Raw genomic sequence first — 26,802 nt, forward strand, 5'->3', positions numbered from 1 at the left:
GATTGTGCCACTGTCAAAAGGTAATCCTTCGTGCTCGACCGGAAAATAAATCGTCAGGGGTGTAGATAGCGGTGAGGGAGGGGTGGGAGCATCGATCTCGAAGCGAGAAGATTCATCATGATAGCGAGGATCGTTGCATCGTTCATTGTTTCGTTACTTGTTGGTCCTGGTACTTGATCCTTTGAGAATGTTCTCATAGAGATGATATTCGGTGTCGTTGAAGGATGGAAGGTTGAGCGCGATGATTTGCAGATCGCGTCTTCTTGGAAAGATAACAAGTGTGGGTTGTTTGCAAAATTTGGTATTTTTAGAGGTTCGAAATAAACTATTAGTAAATACTTAATGATTTTCAATCACTGGATTCTTGTAAGTAATAAGTAGTTTTTATAATTTTCTGCAACTGCAAAAATAAAGTATGTAAATTAGTTATTTTGGCTGGTTTATTAGGTTTAGTATCTGGAACTACTGAACTAATAAATTAATAATAAGCGAAATTTGAAGGCAAAGTTTATAACATATAGCTAAAGATTTGAAGTTAAAGATGTATAATTTACATATAAATATATAAAGTCAAAAATTAATTATGACTCCCCATACAATAATGATCAGATTATTGGAAGAGAACAAGGATCATCCCGAGATCCTCAACATCAACTGCGTAGATCCTCTCAACCGATCTGCGCTAATCGCCGCCATCGAGAATGAGAACATTGAACTTATAAAACTGCTTCTTGAACTAGGAATTCAAGTGAAGGTAACGTCATAAAAATCACCCGAATATTTTAAATTATAATCAATCGAAGTAATTAATCGAATATAACGAAAACTTTTGTTGGACATATACATCAGCCAATATTACGATATATTCTCTTGTAAATTAAATATAGTAGATACATCGACGATACAGTAAAAATGGTTACCTACAACGTAAGCCACCGATAAAGTTTCTACCGTTGGGACCACGCGTTTAAAAGCACAGCACACACCCAACATAATTCCTGCTTCTTTCTACAGGATGCACTTTTACATGCCATAAAGGAAGAGTACGTGGAAGCTGTGGAGATCCTACTAGAATGGGAAGAAAAAATACACTTGCCTGGCCAACCTTACGTGAGTTCAACAAGTTTATCTTTTTGATCAAATATCTTATCGAATAAACATTTTGGTGATTTTATATTTTGTTGATTTCTTTGCAGAGTTGGGAAGCTGTTGACAGATCGTCGTCGAATTTCACACCAGACATAACCCCACTAATTTTGGCCGCACATAAAAATAATTATGAAATTTTAAAGATCCTTTTAGATCGTGGCGCTACTCTTCCGACACCTCATGATGCCAGGTACACATTTTATTATTAAATACATTCACAATTTACTATCGTTTTTAGTTCTCTTTATTATATACAAAAAATTTTTTCGTTTACAAAGCGAAGATCGCTAATACACAGATCGAATTTTAACATCGAATGAAGTTGAGTAGAATCAGTGGAGTCTAAACGGCCGTCCAGTGCTGGCAACCTTTATTGCGCTAATATTGAAATTTACTTTATACGTTTTCTTTTTATAGGCCTTTTTCTTTTATGTATGGTAAGGAATTTAGGATTTTGGAATAGTTTAGTCTTATATTCTTAATGTTAACATTCCTTTCTAGACCAAAATATAATTTTAATGATCGCGAAAATCCCCGTTTTGGGGATCCAAAAGAAGAAAAATAATTAAATTATTCAATTTGATTTTTTCATATTTTATTACGTAACTACGAACGGTTATCTAAAGTCGTTTAAAATGGTGTTAATTCAAGAATCTTAAATCGAACCTGACCGATTATTCTCTATTCTTTGGCTTCATGTCAATACTCGTCCGCCGCTTATGATGCAGTTATTCGATTAAGCATGCTAATTATGTTATTGCAAAAGTGTCACGTGCTGATTTTAAAACGTGCAGGATCGTAACGTGTTCGCATTTGATTTTAAATATTAAAAGGTGTAAATTTGAGATAAGATTTCATTCTTAATGTGAATCTCAATAGTATTAAATTTTATTTATTCAATCTAAAAATAATCTTAATGTCAAATCAATTATCCATTCATTTATAAATTTTAAACATAATTAACAAATTTTTATTTACATCTTTTCTTCTACTAAAATTCTGTTGTGACTTCATTCACTTTTTATTGTTTTTGTTTCTTTCATTATTATTTTATTCCTTTATTATATATTTCTTGTCTCCTTTATTAATTTTTTATTTACTTTACTTAATAATATTTCTTAATATTTTCATTCGTTTTCATCAATATTCCATTTGTCTTTCAGATGCGGTTGCGATGAATGCGTGTCATCCAGTGAACAGGATTCTCTTCGACATTCCCAGGCACGAATAAACGCATATCGTGCACTTACCTCGCCGTCTTTAATCGCCTTATCCTCAAGGGATCCTCTTTTGACCGCTTTCGAACTTTCTTGGGAACTTCGTCGATTGAGTCGAATGGAACAAGAGTTTCGTTACGAGTATAATGTAATAATAATAATTTACTGTTATTACATATTTATGATTATTAATACGTGTTTATTACACGTATTATCTTTTACAATTTATACATTAACGTATATTCCGTGATAGGAGATGCGAGAGCAAACACAGCATTTTGCTACAGCCCTATTGGATCATGCTCGTACGTCCTTAGAATTAGAAACAATGCTTAATTATAATCCTCATGGTGACAATTGGGAACCTGGAGAACGGCAAACCCTGGATCGACTTAAGCTTGCTATTAAATACAAACAAAAACAGGTTATACAATCTTTGTTTCCTTTTATAAATATTTTTATTTCATAAAATTTTTGTTAAATATTATTAAAAAATATTGAATAGACATCAAATATTAAATAAATAGATTAATGTTTGTAACAGTAAACGACTAATAATAGTTGATCTATTAATCGATGGAAATTCAGTTTTTAACTTTCAACTTCTTTTCATAAATAATTTATTATCATTGTAAATTTTATTTCTGAATATTTGTTATCAATTTTTTTTTTACAGTTTGTGGCTCATCCAAATGTTCAACAATTATTGGCTGCTATTTGGTACGATGGTTTACCCGGTTTTCGAAGAAAAAATACGATCGCGCAATTTATAGAAATCGGAAAGCTTGGAGCGATGTTTCCTGTATATAGCACGATCTACATGCTCTCGCCAACATCTCCAATGGGTCTATTCATGAAGAAACCTTTCGTCAAGTTCATCTGTCACTCTTCTTCCTATGCATTCTTCCTCAGTAAGGAATGATCGATTTTATTTACTTTTTTGAAGTTATGATTTCTAACCTTTTTTCACTAAGAATTTTTATAATCCGTTATGAACATATAAAAATTTGTTTGATTCATATTTTTAATAGAAAATTTCACAATTTCAGGATACAAAGAAAATCACAAGTAAAGTTTAATTAAGCGCAAATTTTTCGTCTTTTCAAATTCTCTCAATTATCTATCATTAAATATCTATATAAATAATATTCGGCAACCAATTCTCAGTTCATAATTCGAATCATATCTATATTTAACATAATCAACCTCACTGAATTCCAATGAAAAATAAGAAATCGATTTAGCTTTTAACGTCCGTTCTAATTATGCGTTACGAAAGAACAAAGTTTTCAATCAGTTTCTTTGGAAGGCCTCTTAATAAAGGGGCTGGGGTTAAAAGAATTAGTTGCTGGAAATTTAGTTATAATGCGCAACAAGACTCGAGCCGATTGAAATTTCCGTTAGTGCTGCTTGGAATGGCGTCACAACGTATTGAGTACCTGGTAATCGAATTATTTGGGAACGCCTGGATGCACGAAATACTGGCCGGATGGAAAAGACGGGAACGTGGATGCATTCCTGGTTTCGTCGAATGCGGCGTCGTCATCTACGTAATCAGTAAACAGATTTTGATGAATGCTTTATTAAGAAAAGAAAAACAACCAATAATTTCATATTTCTATTATTTTATTTTATTGTTAAGATCATTTTTAGTTTGGTTTGTAATATAGTTTCTTTTAACGTGAACAGGATAACTAGATTGAATTTTTTTAGGCTTGGTTACCGGAGAAATGCGATCACTATGGTCGGATGGGTTGCTTGAATACGTATCGGACCTTTGGAACATCGTGGACTTCGTTCAGAATGTGTTCTATGTAATTTGGGTTATGCTGAGGCTTACTGCGTGGATTGTCGTTCAGGTACACATTTTTTATATTTCTTATTATCCATTTTAATACTTTTGTTGTAAAAAAAATTAAATTTGATAATTACCTCTTATTGTTATTGCTGTTATTTGTTAATAAGTTATTCAATAATTTCAATGTTTATTTAATTTATTATTATGTATAATGTTTATTATTTAATTTCAAATCGTTTATTTAATAGAGAGAGTATTGGAATGGCTCAGACCCTTGGTATCCTAGGGATCAGTGGCACGCTTTCGACCCCATGCTTCTTTCCGAGGGAGCCTTTGCCGCTGGCATGATTTTCAGGTAATCAAAAATTGTTCAAATTCCTTTATTTGCAATAACATTGTTCAACACGATTTTTAATTTGTAATATCCATTGGGTAATTTTTATAGAGTTTACTTTTCTAAATACGAATCTGTAATCGAAATTGCTCTACCACTTAATTGCTCTCAGATGTAATCTATTACAAAAATGAAACTCTAACAGTTATGTATAACTATGCTCAGTGATTATTTATTTTTTCTATTGAAAAAGTTTTTTCTTTCTAATTTAGTACAATCTAACTGGTAAAATATTTAAATAAACGTAATATCAATTTGAAATTAAAAATATAGCCTGTTTTTAGTTTTTTGAAGCTAGTTCACATATTTAGTGTGAACCCCCACCTTGGACCACTCCAAATTTCCCTGGGGAGGATGATAATAGACATTATCAAGTTCTTCTTCATCTATACTCTGGTGTTATTCGCCTTTGGCTGCGGTGAGCAACGTGTTGATGTTTATTTATTCAGCTTGTACAGTCTCTCAAGTCGAGTTATTTCCATATTAAGAATATATTTTCCTAAGAATTACGAAGTTCTGATATCTTTCAATTATTGATTGCTGTTGATACTGAAAAGGATTAAAAGAGCGTAATTCTTTTTTTTATTTTGCAGGAATGAATCAACTGATGTGGTACTATGCGGACTTGGAGAAACAAAAGTGCTATCACATGAAGGACTTCCCAGATTTGCCTGATTTCGACAATCAGGAGAAAGCTTGTTCGATTTGGAGACGTTTTGCGAAGTATGTAACAACTACTACAATCAATACTACATCAAATAAAAATTTTTAAAATCTTCTAAACATTATGTTTGAACGTCTCCATTTTTTAATTAACATTATTAAAAACTGATTTTCTAAATAATTTTACTTTCAGTTTGTTCGAGACATCGCAATCACTTTTTTGGGCCAGTTTCGGTATGGTAGACCTGATGTCGTTTGATCTAACTGGAATAAAAAGCTTTACCAGGTTTTGGGCGCTACTAATGTTCGGTTCTTATTCCGTGATAAACGTTATCGTATTGCTAAACATGCTTATTGCCATGATGTCCAACTCCTATCAAATTATCTCGGTATAATATACTATAAAATACTTAAATTAAGAATTTATTTTTATTAAGTAATCAATAAATTCTTGAATGATTATAATTCATAGGAAAGAGCTGATTCTGAATGGAAATTCGCTAGGAGTCACTTATGGATGAGTTACTTCGAAGACGGTGACACGGTACCTCCACCATTTAATATGGTTCCAACTGCAAAAACATTCAATAAAATTATCAACTGTGGGAAGACTCAACGTGCAACCAGATCTCTGATTGTGTGTATTTTTCTTAATTATAAATATTATGATTGTTAAATGGGAATAAGAATGTTAAAAAAAGAAAAGAAAAGGCGACGAAAAAGAAACGAAATGCATAAGATATAAATGCAAAGGAATATTAACATTTTTTATTACTGTTGTTGTACTAACAGAACACTTTTTAAATGTCTCAGAAAAAATCAAGGGAAAAGGCAATGGCGAGACATGATACAGTGATGCGATTACTTATCAGACGTTACGTTACCGCCGAGCAAAGGAAACGAGATGAGTTCGGTATCACTGAGGACGACGTGATGGAGATTAGACAGGATATCTCCACTTTACGATACGAGCTGATTGATATTCTTCGACAAAATGGAATGAGGACACCGACTCTCGATAAACAGGATGCTGCGCGTAAGTTCCAAATTATTTCCACCATATTGTCACGTTCAATTGTCTCTACTTTATTATCTCACTGCACAATTAAAGTTTGTATTGTTCCCGAGTATTAAATGAAAGTTTAATTATTCGGTATTTACGATGAAATTTCTTTGTTATATCTTGTTACTTTCTTAATTAATGAATGGTGATGTACGGTTTATTTTACGTGGATTGTAGTTTGTTATTGCTGGAGATTAATAACTGCTTATATTTTGAAAGAAAATATATCAAAAGACATACTTAAGCTCTGAATAATATTTTTATCATTTAATTTAATTATCATTGCGTAAGCAAACTGCTTGAGTGCTTGTAATAAATTTCACACTGTATGTTTTGAACATCTTTTACTGGAACAATTTTTATTGCATTATTTCCTGTTAAGCTAACGCATAAAAAATTCTTTAAAGCTCCAGTATGAATAATTTCTCGAAAACAAGGTATACGTAGTAAGTTACTTAGCACATTAAAGTGAAAAAATATGGTAATTCCAGGAAAATAGAAATAGTGACTTATAGAATAAAAGTAAAAGATCGTGAAAGATAAAAATTAAATTATAAATTTAAAGAGATTATAATTCCTTGAAAATATATATAAATTTCATGTATTCCATATAGGACTTCCATCTATGTAAGATGTAGAAGAAATTATTTAATAATTGAAAAATCAATTTATATTCATTTACATCAAAAGAAAATTAGCTAAGAAATTTTACAATAATTTTCTTTATTAGTATCTGGTAAGAAGGGTCGTGTTATGGAACGCCGACTCCAAAAAGACTTCCAGATTGGTATAGTAGAGGGTATCGTAAACGCTGTGATTCAAAGCGAGAAGGAGCCAAAGGACGTATTCAGTCAAATTGCCAGGGCAATCGGTCGCAAGAGTAGTGCCAACAAGAAGAAAGACTGGAATGCCGTGGTTCGACAGAACACAATCGCAAAAGATCCCATTGGTAGCACGACCGAGGCTACTATGAAGCAAACGAGGCGTAGCATACGTAGACACTTACAACATCATCCAAACTCAGACTTGGCGTCATTGGATCCTAATCGTTTGGTTGATTATAATCCGAATTTGTTGGAAGTATCACCAACTACAAGGATCGCTTATGCGAAATTCATGATGGGTCGTGCAAGACCGGGTGCGGAAGAGGAAGGGGGTGAGTATATTTTTATTTTTATTTTTCTATTTTAATGCGTATAATACTTAACTATTTTTATATAATTCTTTAATACGTTACTTTTTAATACACTATAATAAAAGACATATTTTACACTTATACACAGACTTATTTTTCTTGTAATGAGTTTAATATGAAATAAGTGAAACTTAACTAACTGTAAAAAGAAAATCTTGCGATGATATGTTTGTGATATAAACAGATTTTGCTTGTAAATAGACCTTTTGAAGATGTCAAATAGTTTTGAACCAAGTGCATGTCTCATTTTTTCTTTTGGTTTCTATAGAAGGTAAGAAAGAAGAAGGTGAAGGATCTCAGAAGTCTGTTCGGATTGTAACTGAACCCAGTCGCGCAACACCAATGCTGAAAAAGACTCTATTAAAATCTATAAGCAGCGGTAGTTTGGAGAAAGCTATAGAAAAAACAGCTACAATTGAGACCAAATCAGAAGTAAGGGCGCCATCACCGATTCCGGAGGATCCAACGGAGGAGGATGTCGGAAAATCACCGAAAGGAAAAACTATTCCGGCGAATAAAGCAGTAGATCCAAAACCATCACCGAAACGAGAGGAAGGGAGCAACGATAAAACTAATAACGAAGGAGAAAAGAAGGAGGAGGAAGAAGAAAAGAAGAAGAAAGAGGAAGAAGAAAAGAAGAAGAAAGAGGAAGAAGAAAAGAAGAAGAAAGAGGAAGAAGAAAAGAAGAAGAAAGAAGAAGAAGAAAAGAAAAAAAAGCCATCAAGCAGTGAACCAACGAAACCTGCACCACAAGAAGAAAACGTTCCAGTAGCCACAACAAAATTAAGGGGAAAATCGAAAGCGACAGGGCAGATAATGGGTGGATGGATATAAATTTTCCCATTTGTTAAATAAGTTTTCTTAGCAAATAAAATAACATGGTTGATTATTTTTAGGACTGGTCTTAATTTACAAAAGATGATTGAGAAAGACTTTTTAATTTCCATATTTATTTTTGTCTCTGTATATTATTTTATGCTAAAAAAATTATAGATATTATTCAATGTCGATAACATTTCATTCAGTTATGTGAGATTTATTAATTCTTTAAGAAACTTAGATTAATCGTTATTTTATCTTTAGGCGATAAGGAAATATTTATTTTAGCTTTTTTTATTTTTATTTATTTAGTATTATCTGGTTTATTGTAAGTTTTAATTATCGAAGTTTAGTATAAGAATAAGATGAAAGGAACAATAGCAAAACGAACAATATTTTAACACAGTTATATGGACAAATGAACATTCACTCACAAAATTCATTAATTAACTCATATTTTTTATTTGTATACACTTAGCATGCTGCCAATGTTTCGCAAGTGTTTTCGATTCTCTCAATTTTCACATTAAATAGAAGCTTTAAGATGCGATTTTTTAAACAAACTTGTACGTAATAATAAAAATAACAATTCTTATTCTAAATAAATGTTTATAATTAGCTCTCTCTCTCTCTCTCTCTCTCTCTCTCCCTCTCTCTCTCTCTCTCTCTCTTCTTTTTCTCTCTTTCTTGCTTTCTTCTCTGTCTCTCTCTCTCTCTCTCTCTCTCTCTAGAATAAAATAAATTAATATAATTTTACTGTCACGGGATTTGTTAAATTCTCCTTCGATGTCACGTTACACACTTGAAACATAATACTGATAGAAACCTGCAATTAAAATTTATACATGATTTCGTTGTTGACATTTATATGTAAAAAAATGGTTTATATCTAAACTTAAAAAATGCATTCTAGAAATGCATACTACTTATAATTTATATGTAAATTCACGACCTTTTACTTCATGCTTTTTCATTCGTGATTATTTAACATTTATACTGTTTTACAGCCACGTTTTAATATACGTTATTCTTTAATTAAACAAATATTTTATACCTTCTTCTTCCACTTCTTATTTCTGGATTTATTTCAACCGTGTTATCATTCTTTTTTCTCCTGTTCCTTACTTTATCATCCTGTAATATAAACCGAATATTTTAACAACTGTAATTAATTATATATAAGGTATGTAATTAATTGTATGTTACCTCCACTAATTCACCTACGAGGAACTTCTTTAGCATACGTTTCGCATCTGAAGAGTGACCAAACTCATCAAATCCACGTGTTGCATCCTGTCCCGCGTACTCTTCGATTAATTCTGGTCCACCAGGATGCTAGAATAAATTTTAAGACTTTATTTCAAATAACCCTAAAAGAATGTTCAATATCAATATTAGAAATTTTCCAAATTTTCTTTAATTACATACTGAATATTGCATGAATATTATTTAAAAGCTTAATTTCCAATAATTTTTCCTCGAATTTTTTGCAATGCAATTTATTTCGAAAATATATTATAGTCGTTAATTTAAAACTATGTAATTTATTTTATAAATAATACGTTCTCTTATAACTCTCTGTATCTTTCTTCCCTTACCTTATCTTTGTATTCTGTCACATCGTACACCATATCGTAAATTACAATCCAGACATTTGCTCCGTCCTTCCCATCGTGTTGTGCTACTTCCTTCAAAGAATATCTTGGTAATTCGTTCATTTTTTAGAAAATAAAAAATACACTTTCGTAAGTCAATTTTTAGAATATCTTCACAGAAAGAAAAAAAGAAGAAATTCAAAATTGACGTTAATTCACATTTAGAGAGATCAACCTTTTCCCGAATCTTACTGTTAAATGAGAGAATACGAATTGCTGCAGTTGATTTTGAATGTGACGGCAAAATCACACGTAGCCGTGATCAATCTCGCACATACTGATAAATGGAGATAATATACGTCGCGTTTAGCTGATTACAAATCGGGGATTTCAAGAGGAAAAGTTACCCATATTCAATGCTTATCTACTCTGAGTCAAGAGAATTAATTACGTGATCTCGTCTTTTGATCATTCTATACATATTTTCCTTAAATTAACGGGGATTTTCAATTGGTAATTTTATATTTCCGCAACATTTTCCTGTTTACATCATTTATTCCTTGTAATCTCTTAAGCAAATTTTACATTTTTTTTTTTACCGATTTTACAAATTTTATTAATAAGGTACTGAGGTTTCTATAAGATAAAAAAATAAAGGTGGTCCTTTGAATATTTTGATAAAAATATATGAGCTAGTAATTCCTTTCTATAGTATAAAATTTAACATTTATAAAATATGGTTAAACATAAATTAAATACCACAAACAAAATATGTAACTTATAGATCTCTAATGTAATGTTTCATTTATGTTCTATTTATCGAACGATTAAATTACTTTTATGTATTTAAAAATTATTGTTAATTGTTGGGGTGTTTTTATTAAAAAATAAATTCACTAGAAAAAACAAAAATTACAATAGTATGTAATCGAAAAAATTGACAAATTCTGATCCATTTTGAGAATAATATTTCAGGGAATTTCTGAAGTGCAAATTAAGACTGTGATAATAAATATTATTAATATTCCAATTCATAAATCTCGATAATTGTTATCGATTAAATTCCGAAAGAAACAAGCAGTGGAGTACGACTCGTAATGTGTTTATGGATACGTCAATAACCAAATCAAGATAATTGTTTATAATATCATATATTACATAACCTTTTCATAATAGATAAGAAATAGAAATAATGATTTTATGTAAACACTCTGCAGGCAATTATCACAGACACTTATACGATAATATTGAAATAAATAAAACTAAAAATGAAATAATACTATAATGAAATTGTACGACTAAAATAAAAGAATTCATTAAAAATTGTCCTAAAGAGATTAGATATGATGTTTAAGATTAAATAGATTAGATATTTATTAAATCATATAAAAATAATCCAATTACAATCTATAGAATCAACGTTTAATTATTTTTATCGTTCATTTCTGTTATCGTATTAGACAATTTCGAATAATGAAAATACATATCTATATGAAAATATCAAAATAAACCTCTAAAATATTTAAAAATAACCTTACAAAATGAATTATATCAATAAACGTATACATATTACATTGTATCCTAACCGTGACAGATACAAAACCGAAGCAGGACTAATACTAAATAAATATTTTATAAGCTGGAACTGTAAATAGAAATGAATATTTTCATAAATATCTTTATAACTTACTTTATAATTAGACGTGTGCGGAATCTCGAAAATGTCAGATCGGGACAGAATTCTGAAAATATCAGGGATTCCCACAAACACCCGAGATTTCTCCTATCCTAACACACATCACTATTTATAATGTTATGAAATAAGGATTCTTTGAAATTATATAAGTAACAACTAAATAATATAAATATAAAAATATAAATAAAAGCATATAAAAATGCTGCTACGGAAAAGTGTTTTATCCTACGTCATGATTGAAAACAAGAGGAATAAAAGCATGTAATTTACCATCTGTAGATGACACCGATGCAATTAGTCAATTGAATTTTTCCACCCATCAATTGTCACAATAGAACTCACTCATTCTATTTTATAATCCACGAGCGAAGATTTAATCATAATTATAATATTAATTATGGTTATATGGTTACATTAAACTGTGATCAACCAACAAATACACAAGTTAATGTTTCCGAATTCCGAAATCAAATGCGTATATTACGCACGTACATATTAACAATACGACAGCTATAGTGAAGCTGAAGTCGGTTGATTTGACTATACCTTGGTAAGGTAGAGAATCGCGCGCAAAAATATGTGGCGAATATTAAAGTGGGGAGTGTATGTAAATATATATGACAGGTGATAAAGTGGGGAATGTGTGTAAGCCTATACGGCTGTTGGTAAAGTAGTTGGTAAAATATATATGGTAATTGGTAAAATAAGGAACGCACATAGGTATGTGTGATGAGTGATGAAGTAAAGTGCACACAAATTGAACCGAATCGTTCCGAAATGAACTGACTAACCAACAATCGAGGTATTGAATAAATTGATCACTCAATCAATTTTTTGCACATATTTTAGGGGGCACTACGATCCTTTGTCATTTTAAAGTCATTACTAACGTTGAAAAGTGAAAAGAACATAACGATATCTCTTTTACACATAATCAGTATTTCAGAATACAGATATAACCCGCAGTTCCGTAAGATGTTAAGTTTCACCTGTTCTTAATTAATGTGATAAGTCTTTTTTCTATCATTTCCGTGTTGTCATAAACGAGCTCGTTTGTAGTATTATTCATTAAATAGAATAATTAAAATAATTTCTTTAAATTAACTTATGACAAAAAAACTTTAATACCAAAAATATATATTGAATGATATGTTTACTCTGTATCTCATTTGTGATTTTGAATTTTGTGTTTTGCGAAATGGATTTCGCCCATCTGCATTTATAATTTAATTATTAAATAAATTATCAAATAAATAATAATAATAATAATAATAATATTAATGATTACTGTTGATAGTAGAAACTATATTCAATAATAAAATTATTGAATATAATGAAAAAAGAATTAAGGGAGCTCTAGTGGTTCTACAGCTATTATTTCGTACATACAGCATATCTTTTGGATAGTTATGAAAGCACTTCAAAAGTATGTATTATTATAAATAATTATTATATTATAAATTTTATTGTGAATTTATATGAATTGTGGCTCCATATTTATAAGTATAAGAGTAGAAATTTAAATAAAGTTAACTATATTTACTTTAATATAATATTTTTAAAAAATAGGGATGGCTACTATTGATGCAGAAATTAGTAAGAAGAAAAATAATTTCTTAGCTGCATATCACATTTTAAAATTTTCAAAAAATGACAAGGATGATACAGAGATTGTAGACATTGAACGCAGATGTTTTGCTATAAAATATTTAACAGCAAAGCAATCGTAAGTTCCATAGTGTTGTTTTTAAATGTAACATATATAATTTGTAAAACATTATTTTGCATGAATAAATCATTTCTATAGTGAATCAGAAGACATGGCAGCTTGTTTGCTCAAAAAAAGCTTAGAAGATTATCAAAGTTTAATGGAAAATAGAAATGGTGTAAATAATTATTGGAAACAATTTAAGTTACAAACATCAAAAACCAGTAATAATCCACAAAAATGGAAATCAGGATTACATGATACAGATTTGGCACTAAATTTTATAAAACCTTTACCTTGTCAAGATCATAATACCATGCCATGTCATGAAAAATTATTTAGTGACAGACATATAGAGAATATTATAAATATATGGAAAAACAAAGAGACAATAATACGTAAAAGAAAAGTCAGTATTCAGTCAAAACCAAATATTAGCCAGAATTCAAATATAAATAGTAATGGAAGAGTTGAAGATAATAGACAGTGTGAGATGGATAAATCTTCATTTTCATCCAATAGTTCTGCAGATGAAAGTAATAATACACATACAAGTTATATTAAACAACAGATATCTAAATCTTACTCTCTAAATCAAGAAAATCAAAGTTGTACAAGACAAAGACCTGTTAAATTTGAACCTAAATCACATTTTAAATTTGCAAGAGAAGATTCATTTAAAGCAACTAAAAATAATCAAGAACCAGGGAATTTTCATAGAAATAATGTTAAGTTGAAATCACAAGTTTCTGTTCCGTATCATGAAGAAAATTCTAATGTTGCTAAACCTAAAACCAGTTTTTTCAAAACTGCTAGGGATGAACTAAGTGTACAGCAAATGAAATCTAATAAATCAGTACAGAAAAAGACTTTGGGTGGAAAGACAACAATTAATTCTCAATTTGTTTGTCCATTTAAACAGGAAAAGGAAAAAGCACATGAAAACATATATAACAATGAAATTGATACAATAGAAATAGAAGATGAAAGATTAAAAAATGTAGATCCAAAAATGGTTGAATTAATAAAGAATGAGATAATGGATTCAAAAACGACTATATGTTGGGATGATATAGCAGGTCTAGAATACGCAAAGAAAATCATAAAGGAAGTAGTTGTTTATCCTATGTTACGACCTGATATTTTCACTGGTTTGCGTAGACCACCTAAAGGAATTTTATTATTTGGTCCACCAGGCACAGGAAAAACACTTATAGGTAAATGCATAGCATCCCAAAGCAAGTCAACGTTTTTTTCGATATCTGCAAGCTCTTTAACATCAAAATGGATAGGTGAGGGAGAAAAAATGGTTAGAGCATTATTTGCTGTTGCTAGAGTTTATCAGCCATCAGTGATTTTTGTAGATGAAATAGACTCATTACTCACTCAGCGATCCGAAACTGAACACGAAAGCTCTAGAAGATTAAAAACTGAATTCTTAGTGCAATTGGATGGAGCTGCAACTGCAGACGAAGACCGCATTTTAATCGTAGGAGCAACAAATAGACCACACGAACTTGACGAGGCAGCACGTAGACGACTTGTTAAAAGACTTTACGTTCCTTTGCCAGAGTTTCAAGCTCGTAAACAAATTATAAATAATTTGTTAATAACTGTTCAACATAATCTTACTGAAAATGATGTAGATAATGTAGCTGAACAATCAAAAGGATATTCTGGAGCCGATATGTCGAATTTATGTAAAGAAGCTAGCATGGGTCCTATTAGAAGTATTCCATTCAGTCAGTTAGAAAATATTAGAAAAGAAGATGTCAGACAAGTAACAGTTGATGATTTTAAGGAAGCACTAATACATGTACGTCCTAGTGTCTCAGAATCAAGTCTAACAACTTATGTTGAATGGGATAGTATATATGGAACTGGAACAGCACAACATTATAAAGCATAACATATTTTTACCATTTTTAATATTACAATGTATTTTTGCAATACAAATTTTTATAACAAAAATATTTTTGAATGATATTGATATAAAATTTGTTTTATAGAAAATTTTATATGTACTATATATCAATACTTTTTTACTAAACAAATTTAACAATATAGATTTTTTTACTGTAAGTAACAATTAAATACTCCTCAATGTGCACCATTATATTTAATGAAATGACAGCTGTGGAATCAAGACTCAATTTTTTTGAATTAATAGTATTAAAATTAATTGCGCCAAAATCCTCTACATAATATATGTGAACATTCCCTGAAAAGAAAAAATTATTTAGTTCTATTCTAAATATACTTAAGTTACATAAAAAAGAAAAATTACCAGAATCTAAGCCTAAAATAAGTACATGAGTATAAACTAAAACTGCAGTTGGTATACCATGTAACATAGGAAACAAGTTATGAATCTTCCATTTTCTTCCTTGCAACAAGAAACCTAAGTACCCATGTTCTGTAATAATTCATTAAAATATTAAAGTGTTTTATTAATTTTATATAATTATATATACATGATTTCTTACGTGTAATACAAGCAATTATATTTGGTTTAAATATATAATAACGATGAATTCTTATATTTAGTGGTTCAGCATGTGTATAAGAGTAAGTCCTTTTATCTGCATCCAAAGTCAAATGTACATAGTATCCTCTTTCCGTATAAAAGAGTACCTCAATTATAAAATTTTAATTTAAATGGTAAATAATCAAATTATGATGTACATCATGGATATTGTAGCATTGTTACCTTATTGTTGTCAGCACCAATAGCAATAATGTTACCTGAACCAAATTCATACATTAGTTTTGGTATTGATCCTTCAATACTTATTGTATTATTCATAGCAATATAGCAATAACTGTAACTTGTACTATTAAATATTTAATATTTAGTAATGAATATATAAATCATCTTGGTTATAGTTTTGTGTTCTTTAAATCATACCAAATTAATTTCCCACTGGTCTCATGAATTAGCTTCAATGTACTCACATCCCAAAAACTTATATGATTATTTACAGAACAAGAGATACAAATGGTATTTGTTTCTGAAAAATGTAAATCATTATTTCTTAAAAATTTATATTAGATATAGAGTTTAGATTTGTTCATTAAAATTTATAAATACCATCTCTAAGAAATTGTACACTTTGTACACATTCCATATGATCAACTACATACTTTGTATTTGTACTTAAGTTACACATATTATAAAAATAAATAAATCCGTCAGATGTTCCTACTGCTATTAAACTACCTATAAAAAAAATTTGTTACAAATTTTAAATATTAATTTATATGTTTAAGGTACGATAATGTTTTGTATTACCTGAACTATCTATACAAGTAATATGTTCAGAGAATTTATTTTTTAACGATGGTTTAATATATTCTTCTTGCACATTATATTTTGTCATATTTTTACATTTAATCCATAATTTATACATTGACATCCAAAATTTAAAATCTTGTTCCTCATGAAAATTAGTATATAATTTATTTGGATTCAATGTTTCGCATAAAGTGGTCCAAAAATGTTTAGGTATTTCATTTTTACACAATTTGTACCATAAGGCACTTTGCTATGCATAATTAAAGAAAGATAATTAAACATTTAAAAATTAAAATTTATTTTATACATATATATGAGTACAACAAACATGTTATAAAAATGATAATCACCAACCTTTAATATTTTATCAATAATGTCTTTCCAGCATTTACAAATTATTTTTAAATTTATAAGTGTTATCGGATCGACATGAATAAGTATACATTCCCATATTTCCGGAGGAAAAATCATTATCAAATTTTGTATTGAAAATTAAACGTATTTAAAAAATATATATATACAATATTTAATTATCATACATTTTTTATTAGCTACTTAGTTTTATAAATATCTAAGTTTTAATCAATTGTCGTCAGTTATCGATGTAATTGATATGAAGTTTAAATTCAATCCAGAAGTAATTGAAACAGTTGATCATTCATAATTGTTATTATAGTATACGTAAGAAATTTTACGGTAAATAATTTTATTTATGTTACTGAATTTAGTGATTATTAAAAAGAGATAATTAAGTCTCTTTTGCAGTTTTTATAAAATATTTTATATTTATAAAAAATTATTTTATTTTTTTATTTACAAACAATTATATATAACTTATATAGCATATATATAAGTTCCGTTATATATTAGGAAAAGTGTTCCAATTTCAGTACAGGATTTACTACAAGGATAAAAAAAACTTTCAAAGGTCAAGAGCATTTGATGCAGAGTGGAATCAATAAATATTAAATTACAAGTTTAAAGAGGATCACCTACGTTGCAAAGTTTTTATTGGTTAGAACATGATGTGATATAGAGAATATGGATTTGACATTAAGCCAAAAGTTTTGCCTGTTTCTGCACGTGTACGGATGAATGAAACATTTACGAACTTCTAACCTTGAAAATTTTAAACGTTCCTGTTTATACAGAAGTAATTGTTGAACATTTCTTCGCATAATTAATTGCAAAATGACAGATCAAGGTATGGATAATATTTTTTAATTTATCCATATTTATATATATATTTCATATAATCATAAATGAATATTTATAGTTATTAATTACATACTAATTTGGAAAATTTGTATAATATCTATTTAATATAAAAATAATTTAAAAAGTTACATAAACGTTTTAAGATTAGATCAATATTTTAAATGATGGAACAAATATATTTTATTATTTATATTAAATCCTACAGTTATTAACGTAAAGTTAGTTGCTTTTAATATTCTTGACTTTTCAGGCATTCTTTCAAAAGATGATTATGAATGTGAAATGGATGGAACAAGTGATGATGATAGCGGTGATGATTGGGATGAGATAACAGAAGATTTAGAATCTATTCCGTGCCTTTTTTGTAATGAAGTTACAAATAACTTTTCTACGGCACTAGAACACCTTATAGCTTCACATAAATTTGATTTGAAGAATTTTATAATTAAACATTCTTTAGACACTTATTCCTACATTAAATTGATTAATTTTATCAGACATAAAAATGTTTTGTCTGATCAATTAAATGCATTAAGCATAAAAACGTGGGAAAGTGAGGAATATTTAAGACCTGTTATAGAAGATGATCCTTGGTTAATGTTTGGTGTGTATGAAGATAAATAAGTTTAATAAAATCTAGTATTCTTTATACTAATAAATTTTCTTTCATTATTTCTATGTATACAGATATTGAAGATTTAGAAGAAAAAACAACAAAACCTATTGCATATACAGTAAATTCAGAAAATGGATGTGTCACATTATCTGAGGCACATTTTGCTGAATTACAAAAAACAATACAAACACTTAGAGCACAATTAGAACAACGTGAATTAGCATGTTTTTTAGCAAAACAGGTATTTATTCACAGATTTTAATGACTGTATACTAAATAAAAGAAGTATTAAAATCAAATATAATTCTAGCAAATAGATGAAATGACAGAAAAAGTACAAAAATTGATCTTAGATGGAGATTTAGATGAAAACAATACTGTCAGTTCTTCTAGCAATTCTAATTGTAATGTTGATAAGAGTTACTTTGATACATATAATCATTTTGTTATACATCATGAAATGTTAACAGTAAGTATATGGATTGCATCTTGTAAAATAAAATTAATAAGTTCTTAATTACAATTTTTTTTATAGGATAAAGTACGAACAGAAAGTTATAGGGATGCATTAGTAACAAATGCTAATAGATTTGACAATTGTGTAATATTAGATGTTGGTTGTGGAACTGGCATTTTATCCATGTTTGCAGCAAAAACTGGATGTCGTAAAGTAATTAGCGTTGATCAGTCAGATGTAATATATCATGCTATTGATATAGTGAGGTAAGTAAAATATTTATATATATGTATATAAGTAATATTTGTAATATTCAGTTCCTCTTATCTAACAAGATCCTTATTAACATGCTATAGAGAAAACAATTTAAGTGACATTATCACTTTAAAAAAAGGTCGACTTGAAGACATTAATCTTGAAGAAGATAAAGTAGATGTAATTGTGTCTGAATGGATGGGATATTTCCTTTTGTTTGAGGGTATGTTAGATACAGTGATATATGCAAGAGATAACTACTTGACTCCTGGTGGAATACTTCTTCCTAATAGATGTACACTTAGCATTGTGGGAAGTGGTGATACAAGTATGTATTTTTAAATAATAGTAATACAATATTTTTAAATAATAGTAATACAATATTTTTAAATTAATACTTAATATTTTATTATTTATTAGTTGTAAATTTTTTCATTATTAATCTGTTTTAAATTAAATTAATTAATCTTTTAAATTTTATTTTAAGATAAAGAATATAATGTTAAATTGTTTAATTTTCTTTTATATGATATCTTTTACTTTTATAGGAAGATATGTTGAACTCATTGATTATTGGTCAAATGTGTATGGTTTTAAAATGAGTTGCATGAAAGTGGAGGTTGTTCGTGAACCGAGTATAGAAATTTGCAATGCCGATGAATTAATAACAAGTATTGTTGAAATTCAATCGTTCGATTTATACAAAGTAACAAAAGATTGCGTAAATTTTTCATCGCCTTTCGAATTTAAAGTAAAAAAGACTGGGTCGCTGACTGCGATTGTTGGCTATTTTGATATCTTCTTTGACTTGGACAATCCAATACATTTTAGTACAGGACCTCACTCGCCTCCAACACATTGGAAACAAACAGTATTTTCATTGAGAGAGCCTATTAGCATTACTGAAGGTAAATTAAATAAAAGATTTATATAAACATCTTAATTGTTAAATATAAGAAAGTAAATATAAGAATTTTTTATAGGTGAAATTTTACGTGGTAAATTAGTCTGTCGTAGACATGTTAGAAATATTCGAGGACTCATAGTTGCAATCCTTATTAAGAATATCAACCAAGTTTATTACTTAGAATAAGTCATCGATATTCGCTTTGAAGTCCACTTAATAGACGTAAGTGCCAAAAGAAAGGAAAAAAATAAATAAATAAAAACATAGGGTCCATAAAAGCTTGCTAGCTATAAAACTGTTGATGACTATCATTAAAAGTTATAATAGGTAAATCACGGTTCAAAAAATATAAGATAAATCATTCGGTATCGTATTTTTTATGATATTGCAATTTACATTTTAAATCTCTTTAAAATTGTAGAAATCATATAATCTCGTATAGATCGGAAGCTTTAACTTCTGCTAAAGGTAGTTATAAATAGTCTCCACAGAATTTTTTTTTTATGTTACTTTATTGTATTTTTTTTATAACCAAAGATCACATCGATTGTTTCCGTAAGTTATCTTACATATGCATAACGCACATTACTTTTACACGACATCATCATAATTAATGAATACTTTATGATAGAGATTGTTTACGATTCGTGCCTTTTTGATAGTCGTTGAACGTACAGTTATATTGACCATAAAGTTAACATTTTGGAAGATAAAACAGTTTCAAGGAAAGTGATATGATAGTGTTTTATTTTATACTGCCACCGAATTATATAAAAAGTTCTTACGGTGGTAATAAAAAAAAAAAATATTTAAATATTGGATAATTAATTATCCGGTTGCAAGAATTTCATTGACTTTGATAATAGTAATTTTAAATAAGAAAAATTATTTCTCGATAATAACATTAAATAATATTTTTTTAAAATACACTTATTGTAAAAATATCAATTTAATAAGTGCAACCGGGGTTCTTATTACGCTTTTATTATACAAACAACGATTTCAAGTTCGCTCAAATTAAATATAATCTAACAGTCCTATAAATAACTTCGTCGAATGAATTAGAAAAAAATATGCATGCTTTTTACTCGCATATCTTCTTCCGTCGCGATACTATGTATCTTGAATTTCAATATTTAATGTTAATGACTAATCGAATCGTCCAGAATTTCTTTAAAAATATAAATATTTTTGCCAGATTTGTTGCATGTGCTATTGTAGAATAAGTATTCACATCTAATAATTAATCATTAACAAAATGGAAATTAATTAATACCAACTAAGTCCGATATTTTATCTTATATAGTCTATGAACAAAATAATGCAACTACATTTGCTCGACTTCCTTTAACAATATTTTAGAAAAAGATTCAAGGTGACGCCGTATCGCTTATGAATTTATAATTTAGTTCCCTCTTTTGAAATTGACCTAAATCTTATTTATAATTTAGGGTCAATTTAAAAAGTACTTATGCTTCCAGATTAAGGTATGTAATACAACTCTGTGATATAAAAAAATAAGTAATAGTAAATTTATTTGATTGTAAGTCAGGAAAATTATTGCCTTCCTTGATTATAATATGTGTACTTTTACATACGTAAACGATCTATTGTAATATTGCTTAAAATCAAATAAATTGAAAAAATCTTACAAGACTAAATTAATTTTCATTCACACTTCACCTGTTCCATAGATTCAGTTACACATATAAAAATGTGAAAAACCTCGACATTTTTATTCCTACATTCATGTGTTCTTTACGTTTACTTAAATCTAATCAGTATGTATTATCTATAATACTAGATCTTTTTTCTTAGTCTTTTACAATTATCGTTTGCGATTTAATGTTCAAGCGTTTCATTTTAATTAACAAAATACTTTCAATTTCTTTTCTGGTATCAAAATATATACTTATAAATCTATAATTACAATAGAAAAGTTGTTTTAACAATTTAACTATGTATCCTGTATAAGAAAATTATAATTGGTTACAAATATTATTTTTACTTTTTGTACAATTTTTACACGAACGAAATCCTAAATCTTTAATACCGAAAGTTTGGATTATCAGTTTGCCAACCTTTTGCATTTGGCCCAAACTGGTAAACCAATCTTCGGCCGAGTACAGGTTGAAAGATTTTACTTTTGTAATAATACCTGAAAAATAACATTCTTTCTATAGAAAATACTGTATAATCTTTAAATTGAATACAAAAGTAAATAATCAAGTGAAAAATTACCTCATTGCTCGGCTTAGTTTCTCATACGTCATTTTTGTGTTTCCTTTTCTGGAACCCCATCGTTTCGCGACCTCGTCGCTTTTAACAAATCGAAATTTCGCCTGAGAATAATCTTCCCAACATATTAAGCTTGGGCACGTTTCTCGATTACGTAAAAGGTCTCTGATGAACTCCCAAAGCTTTCCCTGGCTAGTAGCTGCGTAAATATCGTTACATATTATCGAACTTTTTAAAAAAAGTACTTCATGTTATACTTACAATTTTTTTTTGGTTTTAATACTCTTGGTCTACCAGGTGGTCGTTTAGTAGTAGAAACGTCAATACTATTATTGTCTGATTCAGCATCTATGAAAATTAATTTAAATATTCAGTTATAAAAAATATAATTATCCTAAAAAAAAAAAAAAAAAAAAAAAAGAGGAAAAAGGAATAGAAATGATCTATTACCAGATGTACTGTTGGAATTAATCCGCGCATATTCATCTTCTGATTGATGGTGAATGCTATCAAATGGTGGAACTGTAATTATATAGATTCATTTTTACTAGCTATTAATGACGACAGCTTTCGAATAAAAACCGAGATAAAAAAAAAAACAACATTATGTAGATATCATCCGATGTTTATTCAGTGTGATAGTTTACTACACTATTATTCAAGTTATCAATATTCGCGTAGCAGTTACATACGTCTGTTAGAGATATGCTGAGAGTGTAGCAGGTCATAGAGCAGATCTCCGTACATGGGATCGTGATTGATAAAATCGTCTTTAGTAAAGGTGATCAGCTCGTTTCCTGGTACTGCGAGAGATTGTTCAATCAGTCTGTATGGTTGTCCGATATAAGATCCCGCAAACATCAGCCAATTTATTGTTTCGTCCTGAGACCAGTTTTTAATAGGTTTCTCTGACCAGCCAGTACCATCGATTTCATTATTTTCATCATCTGTTGAACACGTTAAAAGATTCATGTGTAATAACAATTAAAAATATATAGAGATAGGTATATCAAAATATACTAACTATTATAAAATAACAAAATTATATTATTATAATAACATTAAAAAGTACAGTAAAATTCATTTTAAAGTGAATTATTTAAATGATTTTGAACGAAAGAAGATATACAAAAATTGATTAGAATTTATCAATACAATAGTTTGTGAAAGCATAGGCATAGTTAAAAAAAATTTTTTTTGAAAAATTACCAAAGTAACATTTCTTTCGAGCGGGTTCATAACTGCGTGTGGTCAGGGCGTTAGTTTTCAGCATTTTCCGCGAGTCCATATCAAATACGGAACGATCATCGTCGTCGTTTACATTAGAAAGCGAAAAGTACTCCTGCAAGCAGAACGTATCGCATGACAAACAAATCCGAAATGAAATCGGGTTTCTGCGTTAATGACCTTGTTGGCGTCTTCGAGCGCCCTGTCTCTTTTTATCGTATGAATCTGAGAAAAACGAGATCATTGCAATCTCGTTTTCTCGAACTAGCTTGTGTGTGCATGTAATGAAAACACATATTTACGTCTTCTGATTTTCCGTAGGAATACATACGTATCTGTATTGAATGGATATTGATAATTTACAAATAATTATAAACTATTGTTTTACACATCGCTCTTTTTTTTTAAATATATGATCGAAGGTTTGGTTTTATATAAAATCAAGCATGTAATAAATGATAATATCTCAAATTGGTAAATTAAATTATACAAACGTTACTCAATTGCAATTAAACGATATATAACATTTTCATGTACCTCTTATCTCCATAGTAACTAACTTTTTCTTAATTTTTGGATATTTTTAAATTTTGTACTCGTATATTAATACATATAAATCTATCTATTTGGAAGCAGGATGTTATTGAATTTCTCCGATGTTTAATCATAGCGTCTTTTTCGCGGACAAAAAATTCCAGCTATTAGTTGCAGCAACATTTGTGCAATAATTTACTTTACCAATGTAAGTGGTAACATATCATCGGACATATTATTCCGTTTCGTAGAATTGACAAGTTTTTATCTCCCTCACAAATCATTTCACTGGATCTACAAATGCACTTATTTCGCACCTAAACGTGAATATAGCGTGCAATATAGACGGTTAATTTATCGTGACTTCGATGAGACTACTACCGATTGCAATTTTTTGCAGAAATACAACTTTAATGATCTCGTAATTTTTTTGAATTAAAAAACGAACCTCACGCTAAATTCAGATTTATTCTAAATTTCTTACCCTAATTAAAGAAGAAAATTGTTTAAAGCTTTTTAAATCTCGAATATTTTTTGTATCTAGAATCTTTTTTACAATTCTTTTTATTCGTCACGTTAAATGATCCAGAACATTTTAACCAAACGTTGAAAATCAATGTTTCAGTTATTTCTTTGTTTCAGAATATTTATAGAACTATTCTTTACGCTGCACACATATAGATTGAATTAGAAGAGTTTACTGTATAACTTTGCGTTTTTCTTTACATAAATCTCAATCAGAAAAAACACCTCAGTTTTCTTAGAAAGTTTATTATAGAACACAAGCGACGCACGGAACGTAGTAATGGAAAAAACTTTTCTCTGGATAGCACGTGAAACTCGTGTCTTCTTTTAAAATGCAAAGAAAAGACACGTAAAATAAGCAAGGACTAACTACTATCCACCATAAAGCTAATTCAAATTATCTAAACCGAGCGGCTTTGACCATATCTTACCTCTGATAGGTCGGTTCTATCATAATTGTTGAACGAATCCATTTTCGAGTTCACTAGATACTTAAACCAACAGGAACAATGCAAATTTAAACAATAGAATTTTTGTAATAAATTATTGCGATTCGCGCGGAGATGAACACTGAATGTGTGTCACAGAGCGCCGTGAGTAAGTCGCATCACTCTCCGTTGGAAACAGATCGGAACAAGTATATCACGAATAAAACACGACGTTGCAGCGGTGTCGTGCAGCGCGATACTGATCGGTATCGCTAGTCGTCGGAATGTTTCTGACGAAGACGGCGTCCCCAGGCCACGATGTGATGACGCGAAAGACATCAGCGGGAGTACCGTGGGGACGGATAGCGCGGAAGAGCAGGTTCAACGGGGATTTCCCGCTCTTTGGAACTGGCCAATCATTGGCGACGTGCTTCACGATAGCTGACGCAATAATTGCGGATACACTCCATTGGCGGCGGCTTCGAGATCCGGAGAATCCAAGACGAAAACAGCCGAAAACATGGTTAATTTGAAATGGTTATCCCCCGAGTGACTTCATTATTTTGCGGTCCAGCGAGGTCGCCCGGACGGTTGCGTTAGTATGTTGCGTTCACATACGAATGCTGGATGGAATTCCGTATAAATGCTTGAACATAACACGATCTAAAAAGTAACAAAAAATGTTATGCATTGTATTTTTACACTAAATTAACATAGGTTGTATGTAAATGTCGTACTTAAAATATGAAAAGAAGTATTATACTGTAACAGGTTAGAGTATTAAATTCGAAATTCTAACCTGTAGAGTAGGTAAAATAAATTCTAGTCTGCATTTATACTGTAGTATTTATATTAAAAAGTGGACTATAAATGAATATTGTGGAAAATTAATACGTGCTACTTAAAATATCCTTTTTTCAAACATACGTAGTTTGAAACAGAAACACGTATCGCAATATAACTTTTTGATCGATTCGATAATTTTACCAAATTGATAATACTCGAAGACAGCTTTTATACAATATGGCGTTTATACAATACCATATTTTCATTAAAAATCCAACTGTCACGCTTGTTTGCATCACACAGACATGTGTAAATATTATTTTCGGTTATTACTGATTCGATAAAATTACCGAATTGCTGGGAAAACCATATAATCAGAACTATGATATCTTTTTTATGGCTAAGAAGTTGTGTACTCAATCGCTTGTACATAAAATAATTTTATAAAAATATATATCGATAAGAAGTGATTAAATTTTTAAATAGACATATCTCAACATTTTAGATATGTGCTTATTGCTAATTAAACGAAATATGAAAATGTTATCTCATGCGAATATGTTGTTCTTATAAACGAAATGTTATTCTACGAATCAATATAATGATTCATAACCATACAAATTTAGGTCAATAATGTAATTTTTTTCTGGTGATAATTGTTTCAAGAATTGGTATTTGTTCAACCTATTTAATTATCTTATAAAATCATTTTTACTGTGTTCAATTTCTTGTAAGAATATCTGCAACGTGTATACTATGTAATTTAGTTACTGTATTTAAAAACATTACTATCAAATAATTCCACGAATCTATATTCTTATTAGATACTAGACATCTACGGGTTATCTAATATTCATAAGATATGAATAGCTATCGAATCTTAATTCTTTTAATTACAAAATACCCGTTTGCTAGAATATCTCGTTCACGGTAACATTGAGCAGTTTGAAGATTTTATAGAGATGCCATTTTTTTCTCTCTAGTAGTGTTATTAATAGCATCGTATTGTTCGTCACATA

The 26,802-nt window shown here is 29.4% G+C and overlaps 6 protein-coding genes across 8 annotated transcripts in view; 3 read left to right on the plus strand and 3 right to left on the minus strand.

The window, feature by feature from the left end:
- trp (transient receptor potential) overlaps positions 1-8,313 on the plus strand; it is a 13,084-nt gene extending 4,771 nt beyond the window's left edge. The window contains exons 3-19 of the mRNA XM_017906603.1: positions 1-20; positions 610-754; positions 1,015-1,110; positions 1,197-1,339; positions 2,313-2,514; positions 2,620-2,790; positions 3,043-3,277; positions 3,771-3,923; positions 4,080-4,225; positions 4,413-4,519; positions 4,843-4,976; positions 5,152-5,281; positions 5,415-5,610; positions 5,694-5,858; positions 6,035-6,257; positions 7,015-7,440; positions 7,748-8,313. The exon at positions 1-20 is cut by the window's left edge and continues 16 nt beyond it. Coding sequence (XP_017762092.1) covers positions 1-20; positions 610-754; positions 1,015-1,110; positions 1,197-1,339; positions 2,313-2,514; positions 2,620-2,790; positions 3,043-3,277; positions 3,771-3,923; positions 4,080-4,225; positions 4,413-4,519; positions 4,843-4,976; positions 5,152-5,281; positions 5,415-5,610; positions 5,694-5,858; positions 6,035-6,257; positions 7,015-7,440; positions 7,748-8,313 — 3,258 coding nt within the window. The remainder of the gene's footprint in view (positions 21-609; positions 755-1,014; positions 1,111-1,196; positions 1,340-2,312; positions 2,515-2,619; positions 2,791-3,042; positions 3,278-3,770; positions 3,924-4,079; positions 4,226-4,412; positions 4,520-4,842; positions 4,977-5,151; positions 5,282-5,414; positions 5,611-5,693; positions 5,859-6,034; positions 6,258-7,014; positions 7,441-7,747) is intronic.
- A 742-nt stretch (positions 8,314-9,055) lies between these two features.
- On the minus strand, positions 9,056-11,946 carry LOC108552227 (cytochrome b5). 3 transcript variants are annotated; one of them, XM_017906660.1, is made up of 6 exons: positions 11,860-11,946; positions 11,584-11,676; positions 9,897-9,999; positions 9,505-9,633; positions 9,353-9,432; positions 9,056-9,124 (listed from the first exon to the last, which is right to left on the minus strand). In XM_017906660.1, exons 1-6 carry the CDS (start codon positions 11,907-11,909, stop codon positions 9,088-9,090), a joined length of 492 nt encoding a protein of 163 aa, XP_017762149.1. In that variant the 5' UTR covers positions 11,910-11,946; the 3' UTR covers positions 9,056-9,087. The 3 variants fall into 3 exon arrangements, with proteins under 3 accessions (XP_017762149.1, XP_017762150.1, XP_017762151.1); XM_017906661.1 differs by having other exon boundaries at positions 11,584-11,681; positions 11,860-11,939; XM_017906662.1 differs by having other exon boundaries at positions 9,897-9,986; positions 11,860-11,927.
- Positions 11,947-12,957: 1,011 nt separating this feature from the next.
- LOC108552221 (fidgetin-like protein 1) lies at positions 12,958-15,206 on the plus strand. The gene is made up of 3 exons (XM_017906653.1): positions 12,958-13,015; positions 13,159-13,315; positions 13,397-15,206. The coding sequence occupies exons 2-3, from the start codon at positions 13,161-13,163 to the stop codon at positions 15,204-15,206; spliced, it is 1,965 nt and encodes a 654-aa protein (XP_017762142.1). The 5' UTR covers positions 12,958-13,015; positions 13,159-13,160.
- A 136-nt stretch (positions 15,207-15,342) lies between these two features.
- LOC108552229 (uncharacterized) lies at positions 15,343-17,063 on the minus strand. The gene is made up of 8 exons (XM_017906663.1): positions 16,947-17,063; positions 16,590-16,842; positions 16,389-16,517; positions 16,206-16,308; positions 16,008-16,131; positions 15,784-15,931; positions 15,585-15,713; positions 15,343-15,518 (listed from the first exon to the last, which is right to left on the minus strand). The coding sequence occupies exons 1-8, from the start codon at positions 17,061-17,063 to the stop codon at positions 15,343-15,345; spliced, it is 1,179 nt and encodes a 392-aa protein (XP_017762152.1).
- A 579-nt stretch (positions 17,064-17,642) lies between these two features.
- Positions 17,643-20,311, plus strand: Art3 (arginine methyltransferase 3). The gene is made up of 8 exons (XM_017906652.1): positions 17,643-17,796; positions 18,061-18,414; positions 18,498-18,667; positions 18,737-18,895; positions 18,962-19,149; positions 19,240-19,466; positions 19,687-20,046; positions 20,122-20,311. Exons 1-8 carry the CDS (start codon positions 17,784-17,786, stop codon positions 20,229-20,231), a joined length of 1,581 nt encoding a protein of 526 aa, XP_017762141.1. The 5' UTR covers positions 17,643-17,783; the 3' UTR covers positions 20,232-20,311.
- Positions 20,312-21,954: 1,643 nt separating this feature from the next.
- Positions 21,955-25,750, minus strand: LOC108552214 (ETS-related transcription factor Elf-5). The gene is made up of 7 exons (XM_017906644.1): positions 25,001-25,750; positions 23,493-23,625; positions 22,976-23,230; positions 22,734-22,805; positions 22,545-22,631; positions 22,287-22,482; positions 21,955-22,203 (listed from the first exon to the last, which is right to left on the minus strand). Exons 1-7 carry the CDS (start codon positions 25,040-25,042, stop codon positions 22,092-22,094), a joined length of 897 nt encoding a protein of 298 aa, XP_017762133.1. The 5' UTR covers positions 25,043-25,750; the 3' UTR covers positions 21,955-22,091.
- Between the last annotated feature and the right edge of the window lie 1,052 nt (positions 25,751-26,802).

The sequence above is a fragment of the Eufriesea mexicana genome, unplaced genomic scaffold (assembly GCF_001483705.2).
Source record: "Eufriesea mexicana isolate 0111107269 unplaced genomic scaffold, ASM148370v2 scaffold5767, whole genome shotgun sequence".
NCBI classification, from domain to species: Eukaryota; Metazoa; Arthropoda; class Insecta; order Hymenoptera; family Apidae; genus Eufriesea; species Eufriesea mexicana.

Bases quoted from the DNA above. Each gene is read 5' to 3' on its own strand.
- Art3 (XM_017906652.1), top strand. The intron at 18,415-18,497 runs GTGTGTATGAAG...CTATGTATACAG, and splicing joins TGATCCTTGGTTAATGTTTG to ATATTGAAGATTTAGAAGAA. The intron at 20,047-20,121 runs GTAAATTAAATA...AATTTTTTATAG, and splicing joins GCCTATTAGCATTACTGAAG to GTGAAATTTTACGTGGTAAA.
- LOC108552229 (XM_017906663.1), bottom strand. From the start codon at position 17,063: ATGATTTTTCCTCCGGAAATATGGGAATGTATACTTATTCATGTCGAT. The intron at 16,518-16,589 runs GTAATACAAAAC...TTTTTTTTATAG, and splicing joins TACTTGTATAGATAGTTCAG to GTAGTTTAATAGCAGTAGGA. The intron at 15,714-15,783 runs GTAAGAAATCAT...GAATTATTACAG, and splicing joins TATAATTGCTTGTATTACAC to AACATGGGTACTTAGGTTTC.
- LOC108552214 (XM_017906644.1), bottom strand. From the start codon at position 25,042: ATGGATTCGTTCAACAATTATGATAGAACCGACCTATCAGAG. The intron at 23,626-25,000 runs GTAAGATATGGT...TTCTGCTTGCAG, and splicing joins ATAGAACCGACCTATCAGAG to GAGTACTTTTCGCTTTCTAA. The intron at 22,204-22,286 runs GTAATTTTTCAC...GTTATTTTTCAG, and splicing joins AAACTAAGCCGAGCAATGAG to GTATTATTACAAAAGTAAAA.
- LOC108552227 (XM_017906660.1), bottom strand. From the start codon at position 11,909: ATGGGTGGAAAAATTCAATTGACTAATTGCATCGGTGTCATCTACAGA. The intron at 11,677-11,859 runs GTAAATTACATG...GTGTTAGGATAG, and splicing joins ATCGGTGTCATCTACAGATG to GAGAAATCTCGGGTGTTTGT. The intron at 10,000-11,583 runs GTAAGTTATAAA...CGAATTACCAAG, and splicing joins CGCACACGTCTAATTATAAA to ATATTCTTTGAAGGAAGTAG.
- LOC108552221 (XM_017906653.1), top strand. From the start codon at position 13,161: ATGGCTACTATTGATGCAGAAATTAGTAAGAAGAAAAATAATTTCTTA. The intron at 13,316-13,396 runs GTAAGTTCCATA...TCATTTCTATAG, and splicing joins TATTTAACAGCAAAGCAATC to TGAATCAGAAGACATGGCAG.